The 27,906-nt window shown below is 36.1% G+C and overlaps 1 protein-coding gene across 1 annotated transcript; it reads left to right on the forward strand.

The window, feature by feature from the left end:
- The first annotated feature begins 17,043 nt into the window (after positions 1-17,043).
- LOC145062805 (putative carboxylesterase 18) lies at positions 17,044-18,377 on the forward strand. The gene is made up of 2 exons (XM_079010397.1): positions 17,044-17,748; positions 17,837-18,377. Exons 1-2 carry the CDS (start codon positions 17,146-17,148, stop codon positions 18,275-18,277), a joined length of 1,044 nt encoding a protein of 347 aa, XP_078866523.1. The 5' UTR covers positions 17,044-17,145; the 3' UTR covers positions 18,278-18,377.
- Positions 18,378-27,906: the final 9,529 nt, after the last annotated feature.

The raw sequence follows: 27,906 nt of genomic DNA on the forward strand, positions 1-27,906 counted from the left end.
ATAAGCAAAAGTTACTTTAGGCAAAAGTGAATTGATGCAATTCCATGAAATTGCACTTTGTGCCCTTGCGAAGACGTTAGTGGAGCGTGTGTGGTTAACTGACAAACTAAATGGTTCTAAGCAAAGGTAGCAAAGGGTGACTCAATGTTTGTCATAGTTCGGTGGAGCGTGTGTGGTTTACCGGCACATCGAATAGGTGACTGTAACATGTGAGGGCACCATGTAAGTTTGCATGGTTATTCACACCCGCTTTGTGATCCTTGGCATCCCAGTCACAAACTAGAGGGGCATATCGAGATTTAAACATGCCATTGAAATGATTCAATGAATCTCAAAGGATCTAGGAGTTTTCATAGGTTTAAAACTTAAATTTCTTTTTCGTTTTTAATGGTGGAAATTAGTGAATCGTCATTCACTTACCTTCAAATATTCTGCAACTAGATTACGACATCCCTTTTCTAGTTTGTAGCGTATTGTGTTGGGTCCTAGCCTTAGTATCTCATTTGGGTGATTTACTAAGGACTCACTCAATCAACTAACTTGAATTCATTTTCTCCCATTTTGTAGATGTCAAAGTTCGACAACTATGGTCTTCCCAAATCCCGTGGAACAAGCATTCCACATGAAGATGGTATTCCACGATTCGATCGAGGAACAAGAAATCATGCTTCTCTTCCTCCACCTCCTCCAGTTATTCTCACTAACCCACAAGTTCAAAGGCTTGAAAAGTTCAAGCTCACTCAAGCCATTTTGGCAAGTAAACATAAAGAAGGAAAGTCGGTGTGTGCACACGTCGTAGGGATGAAGTCACACATTGATAAGTTAAGAATGTTGGGATCCGGTGTCTGTGAAGAGATGGTTGTTGATTGGGTTCTTCAGTCACTTCCTAACTCGTATAGTGAGTTCGTAAGAGAGTACTATATGATAAACTGTGACGTGACCCTTATAGATCTCACCTATATGCTTATTGTTGCTGAATCAGCAATGGTTTGGCGCAATAGAAAAGCAAAGTTGATTGGTGAATCTGCCTTCAAGACCTCTATGGATATAGACAATGGAAACGAAAGACATGCTATGATCGAAAAGTTTGATCATAAGAGAAAGGCGATGTCTGAACTAGTTCCATGTCCTGTTCCAAAAAAATCAATTTGCTTTTATTGCCAAGAGAAGGGGCATTGGAGACGAAGCTGCCCTGTTTACCTAAGAGATCTAAAAGATGGGAGAGTCAAAATGTATGGCTCTGCTTTAGGTAAAATCCATTGACTAACTCTTTTAAGCTCATATTCTAGATTCTTAATACATAATGTGATAAGACTACAATTGATGTTTTGTAGGATCAAAGAAAAGAGAGGAAGCTTAAGGGAAGAAGTGAGCAGAATCTAACCATGAAGGAATGGATTTCGATCGCATTACTTGAAGATTAGATTCTTAAGCTACTACTTAGAGTTAGAATAAGATTGCTAAGAAAGATGTATTAGCATAGTTTTTCAAAGAATTGCATTGTAAGGACAAATTTTTCCGCAATAAAATAAATTTTGATTTTATATTATCCTTGCAATGGCGTATATGAAAAATTGACATTTGAATGTTTCTAATATTAGCAATAATGGATTTGATTCTAAATTATATTATTTATGGAAATGTCGAAAATTTACCAAATAAGGAGAGTTTCTCATCTCCCAAGTTTCAATTGGACAGAAACTTGGAATCATGCAACTTGGTTGCACGATGAATGAGAAATTTCATATTTGGAAATTAGACTAATTCATTGACAAAGTGTCAATTGAAGGACTAAGAGATCGAGTACACAAAGTTGCGTGTTGATCAAGTCCACCATAAGAGTAACAAGATATTCGTTATGATTTACTAAAGGTTTAGTAAATATGATTATACTTATAATATTAAGTGTAATTCTGAATTGATTGAAAAAGTTTAAATCAATAGCAGAACGAATAAGAAGAATCAAGTAGGTAGAAAGATAAAAGTTTCTCCATTCTAAGAAGAAGGGAGAGTACCTTTTATGCTTTATGATAGGTCTTCATGATTAAGAACCATATCTCAATTGATCCTCTAAGTGAGTCTTAGTACAATTGTATGCATAAGAAGAGGAATCAAGAATTGAAGAAATGGTTAAATCAAGAAGTCAATCATACTTCGTTCCAAAACAAGTCTTAGAGTTAAGATTATGAAATTGAGTGATAAATATTAAGAAAGTTTATAACATTCATCAAATGTGGAATGTTGTAATGTCTTGGATTAGACAAAGACCAACTAGGGCCAATTTATGAAGTGTTTTGATAAAAACTACACTAACTCTTGAATATTTGTTTGTCAAGAAATGTTTATTGACAAGAGAATCTTATATGTCAAGGAGTCAGTGGGAGTCTTAATGGTCTTGAAAGGTTTCAAGAACAAATCAAAATAAACCTTATCGATCATCACTAGCACACGAGTTGAGGTTTACAACCTATCGTGTTGACACTATTTTTGTTTCTGTATCATTCCAATTGAGTTAATTATGCATGTGAGCCCTATGAGTTCTCATTTGAATGCATAAAAGCCAAGGACCTTGATCAATGAAAAGTACATTGATAGGAAAATGTGAGCTGCTTAACTACTTGGAAGACATGGTGGACAGCTGTGTTACCATAAGGCAAGAAATCAAGATTAAGAAAGTTCGGTCCATATGAGTTTGAATTTGTCGTAAACTTTGGTTTTGACAAATTCACATGGATAGGAACACATACACCATTAAAATCTAAGTGTAATAAGATTCCCTCCTTCATGAAAATAACTATGAGGAAATGCTTTCACTAAGAGAGATTTTAAAAAGATAGTGACTGTGAAAATTGGATTCTCGAATTTGATTATGGTTACAATATCCCTTTCCATGATTCGAATTGTGAGATTTGACAATTAGTCTGAATTGTTTAGACACACATATGAGCTATCTAAGGGAAAGGTGTATAAGCTTAGATAAAAGATTATCAAAGCATTGGGTATTAGAAATATGAACTTAAAGAAATTCAATAGGCATTGTTTTTCTGGAAGTTAAGATGGTTTCTGAATACATGTCAAAGCTAGTGGGAGCATAAGTGTTATGTTTATAATAATCATCTTGATAGTGGGAACATAAATGTTATGATTGTAAGATTATTAAGGCAAGTATTGCAAGTTAGCAATATTAATTATAGAAAACCAGAGTTACACCTTGCAAAGTCGTAAGGGTTGTAAAGTTGTTTTGCTATAATTAAGGGAGAGAATATTATGCTTCATTTCAAATCTAAAGGCTTAGGTTGTGGAATGTTAATAAATTTAGTCAAGGATACATGGTATGTTCTCAAATTTCGATTATGATTACAGCATTCCTCTTCATAGTTCGAATTTTAAGAACGTAGCACATAAAATATTATGGCAGAAGATTGATAAAGTATCAAATCTTTATGTAAGACATTATGCATCGTGTCCCATACGCTTCGGGTATAGGATCGATTGCAAATGCTATAATATTTGACCATTCTAAAATTTTCCAAATGTCTAGCGCATTTAGAGGGAAAAAGGACAAGAATCGGTTTTGACTAAGATAATTAAACAACTATCAAAGGACAATCCAAAGTTCGCCGATGATTGGTCGCTTGTGAGTAGTTGGAAGTATAGTATTGGATGGACCATATCGACCTTATTATGAATAGATAAGATTCTATTAAGAATGAGTTGTCATATGGAAAATATGGAAACGTGTCCATATTGGGAATTGAATATTGAAAATCTATGTCTAGATTAGAAACTTTTATGCAAAAGGATGTTCAATGGAATGTACTTTGAGTGAGAGACATCATATATAAGGAATTGTATTGTAACAATAGAGGACTTTGTAATTTCATTGGCAATAGTCATTGTGACTTTAGTGCAGTGACATTACAAAAGGATCGTTGCATAAAATGTTAGAATCTAACATATTCCATAAGTGACAAGAATTTGATATTCTTTCACTTGTGAAAAGGATTCGAAGTTGTGAAATGAGTGTGATTGGAAATGTTTTCAATTTGATCTATTTCACAAAGAAAGAACCATAGGTAAACATTGTGTGCATGCTAGGAGCATGGGACAAGTGTAGTAATAATTCGAGTAAGAAGTTGATTACCCGAAACAACAAATAATGAGTAATCGATATGGTGATAAATAAAAGGTGTTTTATTTATGCTCAAAGGTTTGAGGCCATATGGGATTAGTATTATCCTTGTGTTTCACTTTGCATGTTTTGACTTCCCGAATAATTTAATTGGTTAAGAACAGTCAAATTATTCGAACGGGCCACAGTCGTTCATATGTTGGAAGTAGGTATGAATGAAGACTATCGTGAATTGGTGTGTGGATTGTCTAAAGAGCATTAGACATAAGCAAATGTGTGCTGCAACGTTCATGAGTGCTTATGAATATGATTTGAGCATTGGATTAAACCCACGCTCACTTGGATCACTCCATGAATTGGATCACGAGTGATTGGTGAGACGATAACATCTTATATTCTTGAAACCAAGATGTGTGAGTTGTATCTTGCAAACCGGTTGCACATTGATAATATGTAAACGCACCAATAACTTGGTGTTATAAAACATATTGTTGTGTATGATTCGGTGAGTGAGTGCAAGCGAGCATTGAATCAAAGTTTATCCGTTGCTTTTATCCAAAGTAGGACAAAAGCGATATCTTTGGGCCCCTCGATGATTTAGTGATGACAAGCGTAAATGCTCGGCCGGGCTAGGGCTAATTTGATTTGTTCAATTAGTCAGTTGTCATAAATCGGAAGTCGAGAAATAGTACATAGAGAATGATTAGAAATCATGTCTCATACGATATCTAGAATGGAGGAATATATGATCCCTTATCTAAAGGACACACGTATCTGATAGGATCAGAGTTGACAACGGCTTTGGAAAGCTACGATTGCAGATCAGGATATAAAGTCATACGCATAATAGTTATTAGACTTATCCAAGTGGGAGACAGTTGGATTAGTGTCCAAGTCCATAACTATTTTGGTATGTACTTGACCCGATGGTGCATGGTCCTTGTGGGTTGCCTTCACCAAAGCAACTTGATAGGATGAATTATGGAGAGAAAGGATTAAATATGATTTATTAATATATTATGAGAATAATATATTAAAGGAGAAATCATATTGTTTAATTAATACTAGTCAAGAATTAATAAGAATTAAGTTTGTGACTAAAAGAGATTAATTAAACTTAAGGGACTGGAATTGTAATTATAGGATAATTGCAATTTGGGCTATGGATTGCCTTATATTAAGGAGTGGACGAATTCTATGGGGAAACCCATTAGAAATCGTCCAAGGCCCTTAAGAAAAGGAGTCCATGGGTTGCTTAGGGCTTAAGCATCCAAATTAGGGTTTCCTTGTTAGATAACCCTAATAGCCTCACTATATATAGAACCCTTAAGGCTCAAAAATGTGGGGAACTTCTCTTCTAGGGTTAGTACACGTTTTGGGCAGCCTCCATCCTTTCTCCTCTTCATCCTCTTGCTCTTGGTGTTTGTGAACCATTAGAGGAGTGACATTTGTGACTCTAAGCTTTCTAAAGTCAATACAAGGAGGAATTGGATTGTTATTGCTACATAACAATCAAGGTAATATCTTAAACCCATTCTTATGTTAATATGATTACTTGTATGCTAGAATTAGGGTTTATAGTATTGGATGAATTGCATGTACAATAGAGAAACCTAGATCCAAGCATTAGGGTTTGTATGAGCACATATGATGTTCTTATGACCAAAACCCATCACTATCAACAACACTCATGTACTCCCCATCATCCGGAACTGCCCAACCAAAATAGGCATCAAGTAATTGTAAACCTACACATTAAAAAACCATCAATTAATCCAATGTATCTTTTTCAACACAACAGTAAATATTATACAACACAACACAACTAAATACTACCCCAAACTACAAACATGCATTACTTAACTATATATAAAATTTAATTTACATATATACCATACATACCTTCATCACATTGATAAGGCCCTCTTGAGATGTATATCATTCCAAGAAAATAAATTGTCTCAAGATGGTCTTCATCTGCTGCTTGTCTCAACAAAGTCAATCCTAAATCAAAATTGCCATCATAAAAGCACTCATCCTGTTGACAAAATAACAATATCAATATATAACATCAATGACACTAAATATTAATAAACGGTATAGATTACATATAATGACTGAAATTACACATACAATTCATTGTCTGAACATGGCTTCAATGTTATTATGCAATGCACATGTGCGAATAAATAAATCGGCTTTCAGATTTTTGGGACCTATTCCTTCAAACATGTCAATGCATGTTGTTCTAAACACTTGATGATCACCCCCACTTCATACATCTTCTTTGAACTTCAAAATTTTAAATACACTGTAAAAAAAAAATAAAGTTGTATTTCATCAAATATACATTCATTAGTTGATGTTTATTGAGAACTACCAAAGTCTTGCAGAGATGATATCTTTCGCAGATTCTGAACTTAATACTACAAATATCCGACTCAAAATCTCTAATGGGAGATCATCTAACAAATGACGACTTCTAGTATTCGACATTCTACTTACAAAATACACATTGGAGTAGTTGATTTCAATTTTTTTTTAAATTAAGCCTAACTATGAAAGTCAGTGTAACAAGGTATGGAAAAAAATTACTTTATGATGATCTGGTTGCGAGGAGTACCGGAGTTTCTATTATCTTAGAAAATTGATTTTAAGAATGATTATCCTTCGGGGGTTTTAGTGTTTGTATGCAGATTTATCGTCCGGAAAAGTTGAGATGTTCTGAATGGTTAAAGAACTGAAACGCTAACGTGACATTATAGGTATGATGGCGCCTTAACGATTTAGAGTGCAAAAAGACCAAATTTCCCTTGAAATCATTCCAAATATGTGAATACTAAGGGTATTTGTGTCAACACACATTATTCAAATATTATAACCTTTTATAGGTAACAGTGGACTTTTGGTTGTTGAAATGAAAAAGACAAAAATAATATATATATATATATATATATATATATATATATATATATATATATATATCATAATCCATAATGTAATACATTTATATAAACATTTCACCAAATTACTAGTATATATTTATGTATTGATATTAAACGAAATTACCAAATCCAAAATAAAATACATTTATGTATTGATAATAAACCAAATTACAAATTAATACATATTAGCATTTAATCAAATTACAAGTATATAAGAAATGGTTTGAATGATATGTTTTTGAATTGGTTATATATTTTGTTTGTTTTTTTGTATTTTATATGTATTTAATACTGGAAAAGAACAAACATTTGCTACATAGAACTATAATCACAATACAATATAAACATTGGTATTGAAAGTCCAAAATACATCATTCAAACATCATTCCAAATATGTGATATATATATATATATATATATATATATATATATATATATATATAATATTATTCAAACATCATTCCAAGTATGAGATATATACATATTATAACTTGATCATGTTAGGAGTAGTAAACTTTTGTTGACTTTCATTTTGCCATACGACTTTCCAAACTTTTACTCTTTTAGTCCCTTATTAACAACACAACATATTTACTAATCAAGTAACAACATCAAGTAACTACTTATCAAGTAAATTATTGTATATTCGTATATTAACCATCCTTTTGTAAAGAAACAAAAACATCTAGTCATTATCTTCTTCCTCCTCTTCTTCATCATCCTCTTCTTCTTCCTTGCTCGATGTACAATACTCATAACTACCCTCACTGTCAGGAATACAATCATTGTCGTCCTCATGAATTTCACCTTCTTCATCAATGTTATTTTCATTATCGAAAACGTTGCTTGACATGTCGTGATCATCATTATTGTTTGTATCGGTTGTACTTGGTATAATGATTTCATTTGATTCAACCTCATCTTCTTGGAAAGCAACGTCTTTTTGATGATGATTTTCGTCGGTCCAACCACGAGGTTTAACGTTAAATATATCCCACCAGTCCGAGTTGTTTGCTTTCGAACTTGGGTAAGGAATGTAACACACCTGAGTGGCTTGCATGGCTAAAACAAACGGATCGAACTTGTTGTATTTTCTTTTGACGTTTATCTCAACCAAGTTATATTGTTTGTGAACCTTAACTCCTATGTTAGGCGTTGGATTGTACCAATGACATTTAAACAAAACTGTGGCTTTAACTGGGTAACCTGGGTACTCGACTTCTAAAATTTCCTCTACCGTACCATAATAATCACCTCATTGGCTACTAACACACAATCCGTTATTGGTTGTTGATTTTTTCAGACCATGAGCTTCTGTGTGAAACTTGTAACCATTGACAAAGTATACACTATATAATTTCACTTTTTTGAATGGCATTTTGGAAAGGTCAGATATATACTTGTTGTTTATCCAGATCTTACGTGCCTATATGAAAAATGGTAAAACACTTAATTAGAGTTAATTATAACCAAAACAAAAAATAATAAGATTAAAAAAAATACAAAATTAACACCCACATAGTTTTGAAACCATACTGTAAAGTTCTTCTCAACTTCGGCTGCAAGTTCATGTTCATCCATATCCCCAATAAGTTCGATGATATCTTCTTCAAATATTCTGTATCACCATTTGAATAACATTTTTAAAGTTACTATGATGTAACAAACAAAATCATGCATGTAAATGTTATTCAGAGCAATTACACAACAAATGATTATTATAATTAAAATTGATGCATATGTTACGTACCTGATGTAATGCTTGATCTTATATTCGTTAAGGAGTACCGATACATCAGACCTTTTGAAATCCTGACAAGGGTTGTTCCGGTGGCTTACAAACTTAAATTGCCCCAAGAAATCAACAAATTTCATGATACCTTCCACATGTGTAACCTCAAGAAGTGTCTCTCAGATGAGAATCTCGTCATTCCTCTCGACATGATCCGGGTCAACAATAAACTTCACTTCATGGAAGAATCGGTGGAGATCATGGATCGAGAAATCAAATGCCTCAAACAAACCGCATAGCTATAGTACAAGTCTGATAGAACTCTTGTAGAGGGCTGGAGTTTACTTTGGAACACAAAAATTAGATGAAGCAGAAGTACCCCACAACTATTCAGCGGCTCTCCCTCCACCATTGGAACAAAATAGTACTTGAAACGAAATAATTTTGTGATTGAAATTCCTTTAATGGAGAGGTAATGTGACATCCCAGAATTTAGGTCTAAATCTGTAAACAGTTAGTTCACCGCGAACCTCTTTTTAACTTGACTTAATGAGTTTTAATTCATGTTTTGGAAAATATAGTGTCATTATAATTACAACAACATATGAAATGATATTTACTTCTTGTTGTGGGAAATCTCAAACAAATCACAAACACAAACTGAAACTTTAGTTAATACATCTGAAAAAATGAAATTTCATATTAAGCGTTTGCGAGCGAAGCAAATACTCTAGTCTCATATTTCATGTTTACCAATGTCCGAAAATATAAAGAATGTACAAAATGGAGTTCATAAGAAAAAAGATCTGACTGTTTTAAGAAACCAAACCGGTATAACACTGATTCTATATGAAACGCTTAAACCGTTTTAATCAGTGGAGGCACTTGCACACCTCAATTGGAATTTCCGAGAGTGTTTTTGGACTCAGACTACGGTCTAATATTTGATTTCTTACTCGAAATATAAAAATATTTGTAAAAGTCGAAAAATCAGACGTTTAAGACCAATTGGACGCGAAACTATAAACACAATTTCAGAAGTTCTACAAATTGAAAAATTTATCCGTTCAGGATTTTGGAACCATGGAATTAAATTCTATCATTCTCTGCCTTTAGAAAAGTTATTTGATGACGGGAATTGGACACAAGAATTGAGAACCATTTTTGTGACAATTTAATGTTACAACATTCCATTTAAAATGTTCAAAAATAACCCTTTTTCCAAATGGTTAACACATCCGGTCAAAAATTTGAAATAAATAGATTAACCCCTCATATGAAAATAGTTTACTCCTTGGCTTGTTTTCTTACCAAGGTAAACAGCGAAAGAAATATATATATATATATATATATATATATATATATATATATATATAAAGAGAGAGAGAGAGAGAGAGAGAGAGAGAACTGCAAAAATGGTCCTTGTGGTATGCATTTTATTGGGGTTTTAGTCCAAACCACGATTTTTTTGGATTGGTGGTCATTTTGAGCTAGTTTCGTTGCATTTTTGGTCCCTCCAAATAGTAAAATGATTGTAATACCCTTGGGGTATTTATTTTCTATTTTTCTTTCATTTTTTTAAATCTAATACTAATTTATTTATTTTAATAATAAAAAATAAGAAGCCCCCCCCTCTCTCTCCACCCAAGAATCGACCTTAAGTTCATCTTCTCCATCCAATTCACCCAATTCTAGCCCTTAAACATTAAATATGTTCGTAAACCAAAAATGATAAATGCCCATCCCAGATTGAATCAAGTACATGCGTGAGAAGAAACATCTTGACATTGGAAATTAAGGAAAAAAGTGTAAACCCCATTGTTAGGGTTTCAATTATTGAATAGATTAAACACTAATCGATCAAAGGAGAAAAGAGGATCAAAGTATAGTTTGGGATTCGAGTCTCCGATAGAAGCAACCCTAACAAAACCTATACAAATCGATTTGTCAACCCTAACAAAACCACGCACAATCCATCGATTGTAATTTATACTTTTCCATGTCTCTATTTGTAAAGAAAACCCATCGCCCCCTCTAATCGGAAAGCCAGTCAACCATGACCAGCCTTCCCTTTTGTGATCTCACCTTATCAGCTTCACTTCAGCCACAACCCCCATTGACCATCGTTGTCCAGGACTGAATTGCATCTACTCTGCCTCACATCCCTAACTATGCATATCGATGTGTCTTTGTGTGTATACAACCCTAAATCCCTAACTCTGCGAGATTGACGTAGGTTTGATTTCACTGCTTCAAGATGATGGATTGAAAAGAAAAAGGAAAGAGTGAAAGGGAAAGAAAGAAGGAGATGATGGGTGGCGCTGATGTTTGGTGATTCTAGTGTTGACCGATGTAAGAAGGTAGATGTAATAGTTTGACCATTCTAATGGTTGGTGATGGCAAGATGATGGTTGTTGATGGTAATGTAATTTAGTGGTGTATGGTGGTTGGCGTCTGTTTTGATCATGGTCCTTCTTTTTCTCTTTTTCAATTCAGCATTTGTAGTAAAAAGCTCAAGAACAGAGGAATTTCCCTCCCAAATGTAGTAATGATGCTTCATGGTTGTTCTTATTCTTGAAATTGTTGTTCTTTATGGTGGCTAAATAGTTGCAATTAAAACCTGACTTTAATTACAATAGTTGATGTTAGCTTGAAATCTAGTGTTTTTATTTAGAAATAGAATCGTACCAATGGCGGAGAACGACGGTGGAAACCGATGGTGCTCGCTTCGACGACTCCCGCTGCTTCTGTTCATTTCTTCCGGCGAGGCCGACGCGTGAGACACGATGTTGATTTCTTCCGGCGAGGTCGACGCGTGAGACACGACGGGAGGAAGAAGTAAGGGTCTGGGATGTTTGGAGGATGTTTGGGGTTGCTGTACTCGAAAAAATAAATACGGTGGTGGTGGGTTTTTACCATGGCAGCATGGAGTGGCAGAGGGTGTTGCTCCGGTGGCCGACAACAGTGGTTCTTGGTTGTAAGTGAAGAAGAAGGAATGGAAATTTTGGTCCAATGAGGTATGAGAGAGAGAGAGAGAGAGAAAAGTGGGCCCTTTTTATTATTAAAATAAATAAATAGATATTTTATTTAAGAAAAATCAAAGAAAAATAAAAAATAAATACCCCAAGGGTATTACAGTCATTTAAGTATACTGAGGGACCAAAACTGCATGTAAACTAGCTTAAAAGGACCATTAATCCAAAAAAATCGAGATTTGGATTAAAACCCCCAAAAAAAAGTATACCACAACGAAAGATGTTCCATTTAATGTTACAACATTAAATGTTCAAAAATAACCCTTTTTGTGACAATTTAATGTTACAACATTCCTTTTAAAATGTTCAAAAATAACCCTTTTTCCAAATGGTTAACACATCCGGTCAAAACATTGAAATAAATAGATTAACCCCTCATGAAAATAGTTTACTCCTTGGCTTGTTTTCTTACCAAGGTAAACGGAGAAATATATATATATATATATATATATATAGGGTTAGGTTATTTTGTTTTCACTATCTATTGTGTGCATGTATGATTAATTCTGGACCAATCATTTTAGTTATTTTAAGAAAGTAAATAATGCATATTACACGTTGAAGATATAATTGATATTAATTACATCTTCAGCATTTAATATTCATTAATTACTTTCTTAAAATAACTAAAATGATTGGTCCAGAATTAATGATACATGCACACAATAGATAGTGAAAACATTTGAACCTAAGTCTCTCTCTCTCTCTCTCTCTCTCTCTATATATATATATATATATATATATATATATATATATATATGACAAAACTGCAAATTTGGTCCTTGTGGTTTGGAAAAAACTTTGGAGGGGGTCCAAAAAGTTTGCAGCTTGCACAGAAGGTCCAAAATCAAAGTTTCTCTAGGTTTTTGGTCCAAATTTTTTTTGAAATTACCGATTTAAACTTTTAATTTTAGTTTTGTATTTTCTTTTGTTATTTAATTTAATAATTTATGAAATAAAAATAAAAAACAAAAAAGATAGACACCCACTCCACCCCTACCGGTACCTTCTCTCTCTCTCTCTACAAAACCCATCTTCATAATTCTTATTTTTAGAAAAATTGCATATCACCATTACCATCTGAACAATATGAAGATCTGGGAACCAAATGAAGATGAAGAAATCAGGGGAAAGATGAAGATGAAGATCTTGTGTGCATCTCATAGCTAATACACAAATCTAGAATTCAGGGGATAGAAATTGATTTCTTGCCTTCAAACATGAACAGGCACATACACTCCAGAAATCGAGAACCCTTTCAAATTCTCTCAAAATTTCATCTATTTCTTTGATCTCTCTTCCAATAGGATCAAAAATATCTTCTAGAAGAGCAATAGATGATAAAAAAAATCATAAGCACCCATCTTGGGTTTACTCTATGATTGAACAACAGGAGGGAACTCACACACATTGTGTATCTGTATCTGTGTGTGTGATAAAGATAACAAAAATATGAATGATAGGACACTGCTTATCAATTGCTAACCAGATCGATTTCCTAAAATTGATATTTATTTGGATCGATCATCAGGAGGTTGAGCAAAGGGGATAAGTCATTCCAAGATCTGGGTTTATTCCACCATTGTAAGAAGTCATACAGAGGGTCGATGATGGTTTCGTTGGGGTTGTTGACAGAGAAATCATGGAGATTGGGTTTCTATTTATGGCCTTAGGTGTTGTGAAGGATGCAGTCGAATGTAGCTTGATCTGTGGGTGATTCTGAAATGTCGATTGGGTGGTTGAGGATGATGATTTACAGATGACGGTGGTTGTGAAGAAGATGAGATTGAGAAGAAGATCTGAGTATAGTGTTGGGAGAAAAAGTTGTATGTGTGTGTGAGAGAGGAGATGGGATGTTATTTTTTATTTTTTAAAATAAAAAAGTATTAAAATACATACAAAAAATACAAAAAAGAAATTAAAAGGGAAAAACCGTCATTTCAGGTGTTCCAAGGACCAAAACCACAGAAAAGTTTTGATTTTGGACCTTCCATGCAAGTCGAAACCTTTTAGACCCTATCTAAAGTTTTTTACAAACCACAAGGATCAAATTTGCAGTTTAATATATATATATATATATATATATATATATATATATATATATATATATATATATATATATATATATATATATATATATATATATTCCCTTTTCCTATTCAAAACTTTGATTTAAGTTATTCAAAACAACCCCTTCCGTTTGAAATAAGTTTGCAAACTAGTCCCAAATCATCAAAATTAATTTCCATTTAATCAAAATCAGCCCCTATAGTTAATTAAATTATAAAACCACATCCCATACTTATTAAATATACCTTTTTGGTTATTAGGTAACAAAAATAGTCCCAGTGATTTATTTTGAACGCAAAGGGAGTCACGTAGTGGTTTCTCGCGTCACGCTGCACCTCAACGAACTTAATTTCCAAATTCACGCTACAAAAGTGGGTGCTTACGGCCAATTTTTAACATTTTTATTATTTTGGGTGAGAATACATATGAAAAATGTATATCTATTATGAAAAATGCATGTTGAACTCATACTTAGCTTAAACCGATATTTTGTCAAAATAATATATCATGACTAGTTTTTATCATGACATACGTATGTCATAGTGGTTTCAAACATGTTATAACTAGAAAAGATAACTTATATGATGCATGTTATAAATTATAAATCATAAGAATATTATGATTTTACGAAGTAATGTGTATCAAAAAAAATATGGGTAACGTATGTTAAATAGATATGTATAAATTATAACACTTATATCTTGGAATTTTTTTATGCACTTTAGGAACTTACTATTTATTTAAGCGAGTAATATACACTTTTACAAATACATCGAATTTATTTGGCTTTTATAGAACAACTATATCGTATACATTAGTTATTGACTTTTATAGTGAGACACTATTCGGTACCTAAGTTTGACTACTTAGTATACCCTCTCGGCTATAACCGTTAATCCCTGGAGCAAGATACGTATGTATAGATCTATACGGGTTGACACCCTCACATGTTATTGCTAACTATAACCATAACAGATCAATCGAAGCGGGTGATAATTATCTTTTTTCATTAATCCACGACGTCCAATGAAGCGTCGTAAGGGGTTATATCTAGTCATATAACTCAGTTATAGGACTCACTATAAGCATTAATCGGATCATTTATCTAGAAACCACAGATTCGGTTTCTCTAATTATTAAACATTTTAAGTATAGATTTACTTATGATTTATCTATGTGTCAAACATGTTTAAGTATGAAATTACTTATGATTTCTCTCTTTATCAAACATTTCAAGTATGAATTTACTTTTAATTTATCTCTTTATCAAACATGGTTTTAATTATAAGGGAAATGCTTTTTAGACTTTTTAAAAATATTACTACGATTAGCAGAAAACATGTAATTCTCACCAACCTTTGTGTTTACTCTTAAACTACATGTATTTTCAGGAGATCATTAAACCTACTTTTAGTAGAATTTATGTTCATGGATTTCTGGCAACCTAGTTTTATCTAGCTTTTGTTATATCGGCCTACTTGTTAAGGCAAATTCATGAACTTCTTATCATTATTTGTATGAACCTTGTATTCAAACCTTAAAGTGGAATGTTACTGATGTGTTGTTATTGTTGTAACTTGTGATGCATATTCAATTTTCTTGTGATCCATGAACTAAGTTGCACAACTCGACATATTCTATCACCTCGGCCACTAGTGTGACACTTATTCATGAAGTTGCTCATTTTTGGAGATTGAAGTTGGGTCATCCATTCCAAACTTTGAAAATGGGGGGGGGGGGGGTGTTAGGGTGAAAAGCTCTTCATTGGATAATGTCTTGGCTTACCCTTTGTGATATGGGTTTTTTTTTTGGTAGAGCTTTCCTATATATACTTGTATAGTTTTCATATATAGGTTTGAGAGAGTTTCCATTGTATAGGTTTGAGAGAGTTTCCATTGTATAGATTTGTAGAGTAATTCTAGAGAGAGAGAGAGAGAGAAAGAGAGAGTAATATAGTAAGCTAACATATGCTTCTATATTTTTTTTTTACTTTCTCAAATATCTATACAAGTTTGTGCTTAAACTTTAGATCGAGTCTTATCGATTACGCATTGATTCTTCAATTCAGTATTTGTCATCTTCATTGGGATCCTACAACAAAGTTTTACCCAAAGATACATAATTGATTATGAAGTAACGTACTCTCGTATGATTTATGCAATTACATTATATAATTTAAGAAATATGCAACACATGCAAAATTGGAGATGCATCTAATAGATGTAGTTACCGTCTATTTATATAGTTCACATAAAAATGATATTTATATGAAAATCCCAAAAGTGTTTAAGGTTCCAGAAGCATAAAGTTCTAATTCTTGAAAAGTATATTCGGTAAAAGTCAATAAATTTTTGTATGGATTGATCTAGCCTATTGTGGTTCAATTTCTTAAGTACATTCTTGTTGAAAGAAGGTTATAAAAATGATCTTACAACACCATGTGTATTCATAAGAAGATTCTAATCAAAATTTGTCATAATTACTATTTATGTAGATGATTTGAATATTATTGGAACTCCTAAAGAGTTGAAAATGCTACTTCTTGTTTCAAAGAAAAATTCTAATGATCTTAATAAAACAAAAATTTATTTGGGTCTTCAAATTGAATACATAAAAAATTGATTTTTGATTCATCAATCCAATTATCTAGAAAACTTGCTTATAGGGTTTTATATAAATAATTCACGTCCATCGAGTAACTTCACGGTGGTAAGGCACCTGCATGCCAAAAAAATGTTTTTGCCATTGTGAATATTCTCAACAAACGAACAAACCAAAGGTAGTTAAAACAATTTACTAATAAAAAAGTTTTATTTTATCAATAATATTTTAAGCAAAACAAATTGTAAAGGTTCTCACTTTAGCAAATGTAGAAAAAAAAATATAAAATATAAAAAATTAAAGTATGTTTATAATACATAGAAACCACGTTGTTTGAAATTTATAATTATTTAAAATAATAATTTTTTATACCCAATATATGTTTTTATGTTTGCAAGTTGCAATATATATATATATATATATATATATATATATATATATATATATATATATATATATATATATATATATATATATATATATATATATATATATATATATATATATAATAAACGGCATATACTTTATTATCATTATATCTCAATTGAGTCGTACATCTATCAACCTCTCACCTATTCTCAAAAGCTTGTGCTTATTTATCACACTAAATCCTCTTTGATATCTTGTCAAATGTCAATGGAGGCAACCACCAAACCACCACAACCGTCACTCTCCTTACCATGGAAAACACGCATTCATCTTTCCTTTTTCTCCATCGTCACGGACGCATGTTGCCGGAAAAATTGCACTGTCAACCGTCGTCTTCTTAACCTACTCGACTTCCGGATTCCACCAACCTCAGAACCAGTCAACGGCGTAGCATCACACGACGTGGTTGTAGATGAGACTCGTAACCTCTGGTTCCGTGTATACGCACCTACACAACACGCCGGTGAAGATCTCCCGGTGATCGTCTTCTTTCACGGTGGTGGATTCGCCTTTCTCTCCCCTGATGTCATGCCATACGATGCTGTGTGTCATCGATTCGCGAGAACGGTTCCGGCCATTGTTGTGTCTGTAAACTACCGGCTTACGCCTGAGCATCGGTATCCGGCGCAACATGACGACTGCTTCGATGTGCTCAACTTTCTCGATGATGAAGATACCAAGTCTAAATCTTTGCCGGAAAATGCGAATATGTTGCGTTGCTTTGTTGCCGGAGATAGCGCCGGTGGAAACTTAGCTCATCATGTAGCTCAACGAGCCTGTGAATTCAACTTCCGACGACTCAAGGTATATATCGATCATTAATAACTACAGCCACAACAAGTTTCTGTAATCATAATTATTGGTGTAAGAAAAACTTGCATAATGTTTGAAGGTGATCGGAGTTGTAGCAATTCAACCATTCTTTGGTGGCGAGGAGGGGACGGATTCCGAGACCCGACTCGATGGAACGCCGATTATTTCCAAAAAGAGAACAGATTGGTTTTGGAAGGCGTTTTTGCCAGAAGGAGAAGGGTTCAATCGGGACCACCCAATCAGCAACGTTAGCGGCCCAAACGCGGTGGATATATCAAAACTAGACTTTCCGGCGACTATGGTGGTGGTGGCGGGATTCGACGCCTTATATGACTGGCAAAAAAGGTACTATGATTGGCTGAAAAAATCAGGGAAAGAAGTGTATTTGTTTGAATATCCAAACATGTGTCATGCTTTCTATCTGTATCCCGAATTGCCTGAATCTGGACAAGTTCTTGACCAAGTGAAAGATTTCGTTCACACGGTGTCGAGTAATGTTGCCACTAAATTCACAAATTAAAACCTTGGCTAATAATTCGTTTTGTTACGTATGTATTATGTATTATTTGTTGTACCAAACTCGTATTATATCGAATGATTTTGGCCCGGGGAAGTAGAAACATCCTACAGACGTTGCGTAATAAGATGAATGGGTATGGTCAGATGCAACCTATTCAAAAACTGACAGTCATATCAACCACATGTTAGTTTCATTATAAATTCACTATCAAACAACTGCTTTTGGAAATGATTATCATTTCACGTCATTTTTTATTTTTTTTTTTTATTTTTTTATTTATTTATTTTTTTTTTTTTGACATTATTAGATTAAATTAAAAAATAATTATTAAACAAAAATAAAAACATAAATATTAAATAAACACATTTTACATTAATTAAAAAAACAAATTTTAAAATCTAAATTACTTAAAAAACATAAACATTTAAAACCTAAATTACTAAAAAAACATAGAAACTATTACTTGTCGTAGTTGTCGTCCGCGTCGCCACCGACCCCGTTTTCGTCATCCGTGTCCTCATCCCCGTCGTCGTCATTGCCATCGTGTTGTTGGAATTGTCTTTATCATATACGCTCGGTCAAATCATAACGAAGATTGTGATGTGTTTTACTGTTTTGTATTTCCAAAAGTCTTGTAAAGTATGTCGGGCTTCCGACTTGGATTACTGCAGGTAGATTAAGTATATTGGCCGGAGTATACATACAAATAGCCCTACACTCTTCTTCTATTATCATGTTATGTAAAATAACACAAGTAGTTAATACCTTCGTCAATTTTGTCTATCTCATGACCATGTTGGATGTTTGATAATGTGTCACTTTTGTTTGAGGACCCCAAACGCCCTTTCCACATCCTTCCTTGCCGATTCTTATGCTAACTTGAACAATTTTCGTTTTCATCGCCTAAAAATGAGTATGACTTGACAAACGTAGCTTAGTTTGGATATATATATCTCATCACCAAGATAATACCCATAGTTATATTGATGTTCATTCACAACGAACGACATGTTTGGTGCTTTACCCTACAAAATATCGTTAAATATCGGAGACGCTCCAAACACATTCAGGTCGTTGTTTGACCCCGTCATACTAAAGAATGCATGCAAAAACCAAATGGCATGTTAAACAACAGCCTCTAGTATAATAGTCAGCACACCATGATCACCTCGTGTGAATTGACCTCGCCATGCATTGAGACAATTTGCCCACTCCTAATGTGTACAATCAATGCTGCCAAGCATTCTTGGAAAGCCATGTTTAGCTTCATGTGCGGCATACAACTGTTCAACATCATTTCTAGTTGGATGTCGCAAGTATATGTTACCATAAAGCTCTAAAACATAATCATAAAAAGATAAGCACATTCTCGACCAGTCCTCTCAGACATTTTCAAATACTCATTTGACGCGTCTACGACTATGCCGTATGCCAATTGTCTAAGAGCTGTTGTGCATTTTTGTATTATACTAAAACTACGTTTTCCTCTAGCATCCCATCTCAATTGGAAAAACTCATAATTGTTTTCCAAATCTCTAGCTATACGTAAAAATAAACTTCTACTAATATGCAATCGTTCTTCAAATTTTGATAGGTCGTACAAACTATCAGAGACAAAGTAATCATGTACCAAAAGTTCATGTGCCACGATACGATCCCGATTTATCGAAATTCTATGCTTCTTCTCAACATTTGAACTTTCGCCTCTTTGTCTCACCCTTTCGTGTGCCGCAGACAACAACGTGTGCAACACCAAGTCATCATCAGAGTCGTCATCATCATTAGGTGAAGAAGAAATCGAACCAGTAAAATTATTCATATTTATGTTTAAAAGTGTGTTTGTTTAAATTTAGAGTGCATATATATATATATATATATATATATATATATATATATATATATATATATATTACTACTTTATAATGCATAAATATTTGTGGAGTCCATCACTTTTAAGATCAAAGTCTTAAAAACAAGGAAAAGAAATATGAGCCATTCAATTAATTTTTAATGGTATAGATTAAAAAATTAGTGATCCATGTGAATGAGTATTAACAAATAAAAAATCTTTATATACGTAACATTCATAAAAATCATGCCAATTTAAAACTTTTTAAATCATTCAAAAACCAACAATTATTACAAATTTGTTTTCAAAATAGTTCCATCTCAGAATATCCCAGAAACAAAGTCATAAAATGCGAGGAGGTGCACGATCACGCCTTCACCTTGTCGCGATCATCCAAAGTACCTGAAACAAAATACAAAACTGTAAGCTCAAAGTTTTGTGAGTTCCCCCAAAATACCGATACATAACAAATAGAACATATAGAAATAACAACATGTAATGGGTCCACAACTCTACAGACTGGATTACCCCTGAGCTCACAGTATGAGTCTGGCTTGCCTTTCGGGCCCACAGCTCACATTTGGCTTGCCCCCGAGCCCACATCATAAGTCTGGATTGCTCTCGAGCCCACAACTTATGATTGGTTTTCTCCCTCAGTCATTGGACTGGAATACAAAAGATTAGCCCATAGTACGAGTCTGACATGCCCTACCTGGCCCTCAGCTTGTATCTGGAATGCTTAGGAGTCCTCAGTATGAATCTGGCATGCCTTGCCCGACCCTCAGCTTATATCTGGCGTACTCCAGGGTTTGTTGGCTACCGCACGGTGTAATACAACCTCAACCCATCTAACACAACATGTCGACATATAACAGCTAAAGGCACCTACAGATAACCAAACAGTAATGCAGGTAGTCTTATAGATCTACCAAACTAACCTGGAAACTAACATGCATAACTATCTCATACTCAACATATCATCAACTACTAGGATATGAGATCTAATGGGCCGGCTTTGGTGCCTTCGACCCCTAAGTATAGTGAGTACAACTAACCTCGCAAGTAGCTCGGGATGATAAATGTCAAACTCCCCAAATACAGCTCCAAACTCAATCACCTACATTCACCAATGATCCACTTTCATAAATCCATAAATTACTAAAATACACCCATAAGTCAAACCAGTCACCCTTGGTCAAGGTCAAAGTCAACGGTCAAGGTCAACAATCCATGTTGACCCAACTCGTTGAGTGTAGCTCACTGACTCGTCGAGTCCTTCCAGAACTCGAGAAATCCTGAAAACCCTAGTTGACTCACCGAGTTTCGAGACAACTCGTCGAGTCCATGCAGTGTCCAAAATTCGGGAAAACCCTAACTGACTAGTCGATTTGTCTTATTGACTCTCTAAGTCCATGCAAAAACCAACAACGACCAATCTTCATTTGACTCGTCGAGTTGGGCATGCAACTCGTTGAGTCCCTTCAGTCCATTTCTCATTCATACATTTTTAAGCTACCCCACAACTACAAATTGCAGATCTAGCCTCCTAGGGCATGGATTCCACGTAAAGTTGCAAACTTTACGTGCATGCAAGATCTTAAATGCCAAAACCAAGCTAAGGGAGAGGTTTAAACCAAAGAGAAGGGCCCAAAGCTTGATAAATTCAATAACTTTATAACTATAGGGACTTAGAGGAGTCGAGATCTAAAGCTACAATTTCAGATCATGCCCAATACCCGAAATGATCCATAAATATGCGAAAAATGGCCTTAAACCCAATAATAAGGATATCTAACACTAGAGTGATCAAGGTAACAACTTGTTACCTTCAAATGGAAGCCAAAATGATGTAGATGCTGGATTTACAAGCTCTTTCCCGTTCCAAGCTTCTCAACCTTCAAACTTTTTCAATAAATGCACCAAAAACACTCTCTTAGCCACAAAAGCACAAGGAAGTAGTAAAGAGTGGAAAAGGTTTCCTTCTATGGGTAATGAGGTGATAAGGGAGGCCAAGGGAGGTGGGTTAAGTCCTTTAAATAGGGTGAAAACCTTAAAAATTAGGGTTTTCCCATTCAGCTCCTACTCATCGAGTTGGGGTCCTCCAACTCGTCGAGTAGACCTCATAAAATCACGCGGCCTGATCCGCTTCTACACGACAAGTTGGGGCATCCAACTCATCGAGTAGGTCCAATAATGTGACTAATAAGCTTTAAATTTTATACCTGGGAGTCGGGGTGTTACAATTCTCCCTTACTTGAACTAGACTTCATCCTTGAAGTCTGTTGCGGTAAATAACCCAGGGTAATCCTCCTGCATCTCTGCCTCCGGCTCCCAAGTCCACCCGGATCCCCTCTGGTGCTGCCACTGTACCTTTAATAAAGGTACTTTCTTGTTCTGTAGAACCTTCACTTTCCTCTCAAGAACAACTGTAACATCCAGAGTTTCGGGTATGATTTGATTTTAATTATTTATTCAAGAAAAAGGAGGGACTCGACGAGTTGGGGCCACGACTCGTCGAGTAGGTGAGGAAGTTTCCGCGAATCTCTGCGACCAGACTCGACGAGTTGAGCATATGACTCGTCGAGTCTGCGCTGGCAATTGGAACCCTAATTTCCGGGTTTTGGAGCTTATTTAAGGGCTCTCATACACTCACATTGTGACCACCAGTCCCTTGAGAGAAACCCTAAGTGAGCTAAATCGTTTGTGAGGAAGGAGAGGCCATATTTGATCTCTCTATCATTGGTTTAGCAAGAAGAAGGTGATCAATATCAAGAGGAGGCTGAAGGAGGTGCTATTTGGAGGAAATCTGAGCTCAGGAGTTTTTATTTGAGGTATAATCTCGATCCATCTTCTGTTTTGGTGATTGTTTATAGAGTTAGGGTTTTCTAGACCCTTTGGTAGATGGTTTTGTTGAGTATATGGTTCCTTTTCGTATTATAGTCTTGGATCTGGATCCATAGAGGTCCAGAGACCTTACTCCCTTGAGCTTTATGAGGATTGTTGGTGAATATGAACTTAGGATTCCATATTAGAGGTCATTTCTTCAAATAGAACCTTGGAGCCTTTGCATGGGCATCAAGCTTCGAACTTTTCGTGATTGTTGGGACTAGAAAGGATAGATCTATTGAGTAGAGCATCAGATCTGACCTCAGGAAGCCATTTGAAGTTGAGCATGGATTGGACTCGCCGAGTCCATGAACAGACTCGACGAGTCGAGTCGAGTTGTCCCGAGACTATGAGTCTAGAGAGTGACTCGCCGAGTTAAGTGAGTAACTCAGTGAGTCAAAAGAGAATCAGAGGAGTAGAGTTCACGAATGGACTCGCCGAGTCGTTGACACAACTCGACGAGTCTGGTCAAGGTTGACCGTTGACTTCGTTGACTTTTAGGGTTTTGGTCGACAATTGTACTTTTGGATCAGGAAGGGGTAAAAATGGTCTTTTACCCTTCTATGGGATTGTAGAAAGGGGTGTAGTCTAGCCTTGAGAGCCGTTAATGATTAAAATAATTACTTTATGTGATTAGGCAGGGCTAGGTCGTTGTTTCGAGGTTCAGAGATACCGAGTTGTGATTTTCTAAGACATTCCCGAGGTGAGTCTTCTCACTATACGTTACCTTGAGTGGTAGTTATGTGTAACCGGAGGGTCTTATGTGCTTACATTGAGTATTATGTTATATGTGATATGCTATGCATCATGTTTTTGTGATTTATGCTATGCGGAGTTTATAGACCGGACCGGAGGGTCCAATAATATAGACCGGACCGGAGGGTCCAACGATACAGACCGGACCGGAGGGTCCAACGATACGGAATTGGAGGGTTCCGTTGAGACACACCGACTGGAGGGTCATATTGTAGCCTTGAGTGGCGTATGTGTTGTATGTGGTATTTTGGGGAACTCACTAAGCTTCGTGCTTACAGTGTTTTGTGTTATATGTTTCAGGTTTTTCTCAGGATCGCGGGACGACACCGACTTGATTGTACACACCAGAGGAAGAGTTTGTTTTGAGGATCCTGGTTTATTAATTGATTGAAAAAAAGAGTCATGTATTGTAATTAAAACAAAAGGAGATTTTTATGAAAAGTGTCAAAGAGATAAACTATTTTAAATGAAAATTTTGTTTTGAAAATTTCGGTGTTACAAGTTGGTATTAGAGCCTTGGTTTGAGGGATTCGGATGCACCTTCGGGTAAATTTGGACTCAAACTGAGGAAGTAAGAAAAGTTTTCAAAGAAATGATTTTCTAAAAGTGAATAAGAGTTAATAGGGAAAATGAGAAAGAGCAGTGTGTACAATCAGCCAGAGCCCGAACGGTGATTTCCCAAAATACCCTTACTTTTGTGTTATGAGATGTTTATGATACATTTTATGAGATGTTATGCATGCTAGAGACATGCTAGGTATTTCATATCTTAGGACTAAAGTGGCCTGATTTGTGATACCTTAGCATAGGAGTTGTTGTTATATGTGTTGTTCTTCTGAGTATGTGATGAGTGAGAGTATTCAGTTGGAATACTTTTAGGGGATTTGAGTAGAGAAGTAATCTATGAGAGATGCCTAGATGAGTATTGTGGTGCTTATCGAAGGAATAGCTAGAACCTGCGAGGGGTAGAGTTGTAGAGTTCGGTGGTATTTTTGAGAATGAGCAAAGCAAGCGGAGTTATCACCCAGAGTGAGTTCTATGTACTCTTCGATGCCTGAATGCTGCTTGCTTCGTGCTTTGTGGAACTCCCGATGATGTGAGTCAGCTACCAAGTGAATATGACGATATTCAGGAGGTAGATGGCTGGCACCATTAGGAGCTCTTCAGCAACTGATGGCGGAGAAGTGGGAGGACCAAGGAAGAGCCTAGGGAGTAACTTTAGCCAGATGAGTACGCTGGCGGAGTAGAGCATTTCGCTGAGGAGCGAGCACACGTGACGAAATTGGTGAACGAGAAGGTTGAGCAGCTACTTAGGAGCTCTGGGATGGTCCGTGTGGAAAGTATGGGTAGATGTGGCAGGTAGTATGGGCCCGTACTACCGAAAGCAGAGGACCTATACTCGATACAGGGAGTATTCTGAAGGTTCTAAGGAGCAGATTAAGGAGTGATGTTATGGTTCGAGTACCATACATCGAAGCATATTGAGGAGTGATGTTATGGTTCGAGTACCATACATCGGAGCAAATTGAGTAGTGATGTTATGGTTCGAGTACCATACATCGAAGTGGATTGAGGAGTGATGTTATGGTTCGAGTACCATACATCGAAGTAGATTGAGGAGTGATGTTATGGTTCGAGTACCATACATCGGAGCATATTGAGGAGTGATGTTATGGTTCGAGTACCATACATCGGAGCATATTGAGGAGTGATGTTATGGTTCGAGTACCATACATCGGAGCAGATTGAGGAGTGATGTTATGGTTTGAGTACCATACATCGGAGCATATTGAGGAGTGATGTTATGGTTCGGGTACCATACATCGGGGAAGATTGAGGAATAATGTTATGGTTCGAGAGCAGATTGAGTAGTGATGTTATGGTTCGAGTACCATACATCGGAGCAGATTGGGAAGTGATGCCATGGTTCAAGTACCATGCATCTTAGCAGATTGAGAGGTGATGTCATAGTTCGAGTATCATATATTGTAGCAGATTGAGGAGATATGTCATGGGATGAGTACCATGGTTCTTAGCAAATGATGCTTGTGATTCTCCGGTTTTCCGGTCAGGATTTATTGGTGGAGTCTGGACATGATGGGGTTTTAGGCCTAAGGGCCATGATTGAGTCCGAAGAGGCATCCCTTGAGAGGGAGGTCGAGAGCATTTCAGAGTATTATTGGTAAGCTGTCAGATGTAGTCGCAAGACTCAGGGATTAGTAGAGAAGGCATTTATGGGTGATTGCGGTCTGAGTGAGCAATCAGTCGATGTAGGAGTTGTCACCTTCTGTGACCTGATGGGTGCTATTTATGTTTCCTGTTGGAAACAAGAGAAACGTGAGATTTCAATTCTGGGTTTGGGAGTAAACCCTACGGGTTGACATTGATGTCGATTTTTTTCCACCAATGTATCAGGCAGCATGTCTGCCGCGAGGAAATGATCTACCTTGAGCAGGTAGTCAGTGGGGACTGAGATGGTCAAGGACCACATTACACCCTAATTGAGTATATTAGGGCGTGTGGTAGCGATATCAATGGGTAATCCAGACAAGTATATCAGAGTGGTGGCTCTTCTATGATGGGTATTGAGTATGGTAGTGGAATCCCCATTCTCGTGATGATTCACGTGTTGGAACGGGGGTTGAGAAGTCGAAGATGAGGAGTACGATGACTTGTTTTAGTCTAAGAGTCAGTGATAGTACTGGACAATTAGAATGCTCGGTATTGGGATGGTATGAGACTTCGAATGGCTAGAGGCAGCCGTGATGAGAAGTTCCTGAGGATTTCTTCGGAGATTTAGGGTATTTGAGGTTTCTTGATCTCTACGTGGGGAGATCATTGGGCACTTTCCAAGCGTAGGTGCGATGTTCCTGGTGGGAACCGTCTGTGGGGTAGATTGTTGATGCGTCAATTGGTGATGTTTCAAACCCCAAGTGGGGGAGAACCGGGTATTTTTTTTTAGGGATCCAGAGATTTGTGCAAGAGCGGTTAGGGATTGGATGCAGAAACCTGCGGCTCGAATTCATGAGACCAAGGTCATTGGTGATCAAGGAAAAGTGCAGAGCGAGATAATGCATGTGGTATGTGTTTGTGAAAGGATGGGTGTCTCTACAGCAGGTGGCCAATGGTCAGGAATCTGGTGGTGGTTAGGGCCGTTTCAAGCGGAAGGCTCGTAATGATGGTATGGACAATTAAGAACTTCTGAGTCGAAGTATGGCTTGTATATGCCCTTTAGGGGTAGATAGAAGATGATCGAGCGGCCAACTCCTGGGCCGGTATGTGAATTCTTGCTTGGATTTTGAGAAGTAGAGGAAAGGGTTTCGGAGGATCATCAGCGTGTTCTAAAGCGTTAGCGCTTTCTTTATATTCTAATTGAGTGTTTGGATACACTAAAGTTGGGCATTGGGTAAAATAAAGAATTGTTTATGGACTTCAGAGGAAATGTATTGTTGTACCTGTATGGTGTTGGGATTAGGAGATCAGTTGTTGAGGCAGGACATTGTGATGTCTGTAACAGTGTTCCGTGGTACCTGGGTATAATGTTTCGATTTCGAAGTTATTTGGAATCTTGAGTTTGAGACGACTAGTGGTGTATCATGTATCTACGGTTCCAGTGGGAGCCCTTCGAGTATTGACATCAAGAGGGATTATTTAAGAAAGTGGATCTCCGCAGAGGTAGGTATTTTGTTATGCCGGTTGCCGCCAGAGTCTGGGATGCATATTTGGGTTGAGTATGTGTATCTATCTATGATAGTCTGCGGAGCATGAGTTAGTGGACGTAGTGTGGTGTGGTGATACTACGGGGAGCCGTAGTACTCACTGGTCAGAGGGTGTTGTGATACTACGGGGATCCGTAGTACTCATTAGTCATCGAGAGGTTATCGTGATGCTGCGGGGAGCCATAGTATTCACTAGACGGCAAGAGAGTGTGACGATGGAGTGTTCTTCGATCAGTGTATGATGCAGAAGAGTTTTAGGCTTAAGTAGCCCAAGTATTGTGTTTTTGGAGCCTGGTGGTTGAACCAGGGGTGAGACTGGGGTCTCCGTCTCTGTCGGAATCATTATATTTTGTTTTGAGTTGTGATTGTCGCAACATGAGGAAGTTGGAAAAGTGGTATTGCTCGGGGCGCAGGCCGAG

This window comes from Lactuca serriola, chromosome 7 (genome assembly GCF_051521515.1).
Source record: "Lactuca serriola cultivar US96UC23 chromosome 7, Lser_US96UC23_V15, whole genome shotgun sequence".
Lineage (NCBI taxonomy): Eukaryota > Viridiplantae > Streptophyta > Magnoliopsida > Asterales > Asteraceae > Lactuca > Lactuca serriola.

Excerpts from the sequence above, each read along its gene's own strand:
- LOC145062805 (XM_079010397.1), top strand. The coding sequence starts at position 17,146 with ATGTCAATGGAGGCAACCACCAAACCACCACAACCGTCACTCTCCTTA. Across the intron at positions 17,749-17,836 it reads TCAACTTCCGACGACTCAAG|GTGATCGGAGTTGTAGCAAT; the intron begins GTATATATCGAT and ends TAATGTTTGAAG.